Source organism: Puntigrus tetrazona, chromosome 4 (assembly GCF_018831695.1).
Source record: "Puntigrus tetrazona isolate hp1 chromosome 4, ASM1883169v1, whole genome shotgun sequence".
NCBI classification, from domain to species: domain Eukaryota; kingdom Metazoa; phylum Chordata; class Actinopteri; order Cypriniformes; family Cyprinidae; genus Puntigrus; species Puntigrus tetrazona.
The window spans coordinates 17,886,463-17,888,962 of NC_056702.1; the positions used below are offsets into that span (position 1 = coordinate 17,886,463).

The 2,500-nt window shown below is 43.4% G+C and overlaps 1 protein-coding gene across 1 annotated transcript in view; it reads right to left on the bottom strand.

The window, feature by feature from the left end:
- The window catches only part of dqx1 (DEAQ box RNA-dependent ATPase 1), a 14,149-nt gene that overhangs the window by 1,744 nt on the left and 9,905 nt on the right, over positions 1-2,500 (bottom strand). The window contains exons 8-10 of the mRNA XM_043237244.1: positions 1,705-1,896; positions 990-1,115; positions 717-907 (exon numbers count right to left, since the gene is read on the bottom strand). Coding sequence (XP_043093179.1) covers positions 717-907; positions 990-1,115; positions 1,705-1,896 — 509 coding nt within the window. The remainder of the gene's footprint in view (positions 1-716; positions 908-989; positions 1,116-1,704; positions 1,897-2,500) is intronic.

A 2,500-nucleotide genomic window follows, 5' to 3' on the forward strand; every position in this document is an offset into this window, starting at 1 on the left:
CTCTTTGGAATGTACCAGAATAACATTTCACTACAAGTCGTACAAATTGTATTTGACAAATAAAATCTTAAATCATTAATATAAAACACTAAAATCCCCGTGATTAATGTTAGCTAGTTCAAAACATTATTATTATTATTATTATTATGTCAAAATTCAATAATGAAATGTTACTGGGTTTACATTGACCTACTTTAGTATGGTTTTCACTGTGATGCAAAATCTTATGCATAATTATGAAAAAGGTTTAACATTTGTTTTTATTTGTTACCCGATCAGAGCTTTAATGAGTTTTAGTTATTTTTTTATTATTATTGTTATTTTTTATTTATTTTTTTCAGTTGTCTCTGAATTTTCTGAAGTAAAAACAAAAAAGAATTGCTTTGTTTTGTTTGCGAGGATCGAGTGAAATTAAAATTAAAATTATTTTGACAGTTTTCTAAATAAAAATGCTTGTTCAGTCCAGAATCAGTACTGCTGTTATAATTGTACAAAAAACAGAAGTAAAACAAAAATAAAAAATGGTTCTGCATATTGATTATCGGGTACTTAAACATGCAAATAATCGGTATCGGTTAAAAAAAAAATTATAATTATAATAATGTTTTATTTATATAGTGCCTTTCCAGAGCCCAAGGACACTTTCCAAAAATCATCAGAATTTTGAGGATAAACATTAAACCCCCGCTGGGGTTCAGTTTATAGTGTGTGTTTACCTTCAGGAAGAAGCCCGATATCAGAGCTCTCTTTATATTGGTGCTGTTGTCCTGGCAACCGAAGGCGGGAGGAGAGACGGGCAGCTCGATTCGCTGCATCACCTCCAGTAGCTCCGCCCTGATCACCACGGCCAATCGCAAGGCAGAGGCGTTGAGGAAGTTGGTCTTGCACCAGACCTCGTCTTCATTATCTGAGGACACACACACACATCGGTATTCCTTCACCACACACACACACACACGCACTGCTACGACTCTGACGCTGTCACTCACGCTGAAGATACGCGTTGTAGACGTTGATGAGGGTCATGTGATCTCCGTCCGGGTGCAGCAGGGGTCGTCTGTGGGTCGCCGCCGACTCTTCTTTATTAGCTGGAGGTGTAACGAAGCACGGCGGAGCTGCAGGGAAAACACACGCTTACTGAAGACGGCTGTGTGTGTGTGTCTGTGTGAGTGTGTGTGTGTGTGTGTGCGTCTGTGTCTGTGTGAGTGTGTGTCTGTCTGTGTCTGTGTGAGTGTGTGTGTGTGTCTGTGTGTCTGTCTGTGTGTGTGTGTGTCTGTCTGTGTCTGTGTGTGTGTGTGTGTGTGTCTGTGTGTGTGTGTCTGTCTGTGTGTGTGTGTCTGTCTGTGTGTGTGTGTCTGTCTGTGTGTGTGTGTGTCTGTGTGTGTGTGTGTGTGTGTGTGTCTGTGTCAGTGTGTGTGTAGTCTGTGTGTGTGTGTGTCTGTGTGTGTGTGTGTGTCTGTCTGTGTGTGTGTGTGTCTGTCTGTGTGTGTGTGTGTGTGTGTCTGTGTGTGTGTGTGTGTCTGTCTGTGTGTCTTAGGATGCGTGCATGCATCCTAAGTAATCCTATGTAGTTAATAAGTATCAAAAGTATAATTGCACTGTAATAAGGACACCAAAAATTAATTGTACCTAATTTATTTGAAATTAAACGATGTAATTCTGTTACATTTAACTAGTGAACACAGTGTGATGAGCGGTCAGTACCGGTCAGCATGGCAGCGATGGTCAGCAGCTCGTTAACGCAGTCGAACTCGCAGGAAGCGATCAGAGCTTTGGCTAACGGCGGCTCCAGAGGAAGCTCAGACATGATGATTCCCACCTCCGACAGATTCCCATCATCATCCAGAGCCGCCAGGTAATCCAGATCCTCCAGAGCCTGCATCAGCGCCGCCGGAGCTGCACGCGCACGCGCACACACACACACACACACACACACACACGTTACTCTAATCTGAGCGGCTGGTTCAAGGCAGCTCACAGAAATCATGCTGCAACAGGGTTTTTCTGAGCTGCTGGGAAACATCAGATCTGATGTAATAAAAGGTTGAAGATCATCACTCCAAACACACACACACACACACACAGACACACACACACACACACACAGACACACACAGACACAGACACACACACACACACACACACACACACACACACACACACACACACACACACACACACGGACACACACACACACAGACACACACACACACACACACACACACACACACACACACACACACACACACAGACACACACACACACACACACACACACACACACACACACACACACAGACACACACAGACACACACACACAGACACACACACACACACACACACACACACACACAGACAGACACACACACACACACACACACACAGACAGACACACACAGACAGACACACACAGACAGACACACACACACACACACACACACACACACAAATCCTAATAATGATCCTAAAACAGAACTATCACGCAACAAAGTGAGCGGAG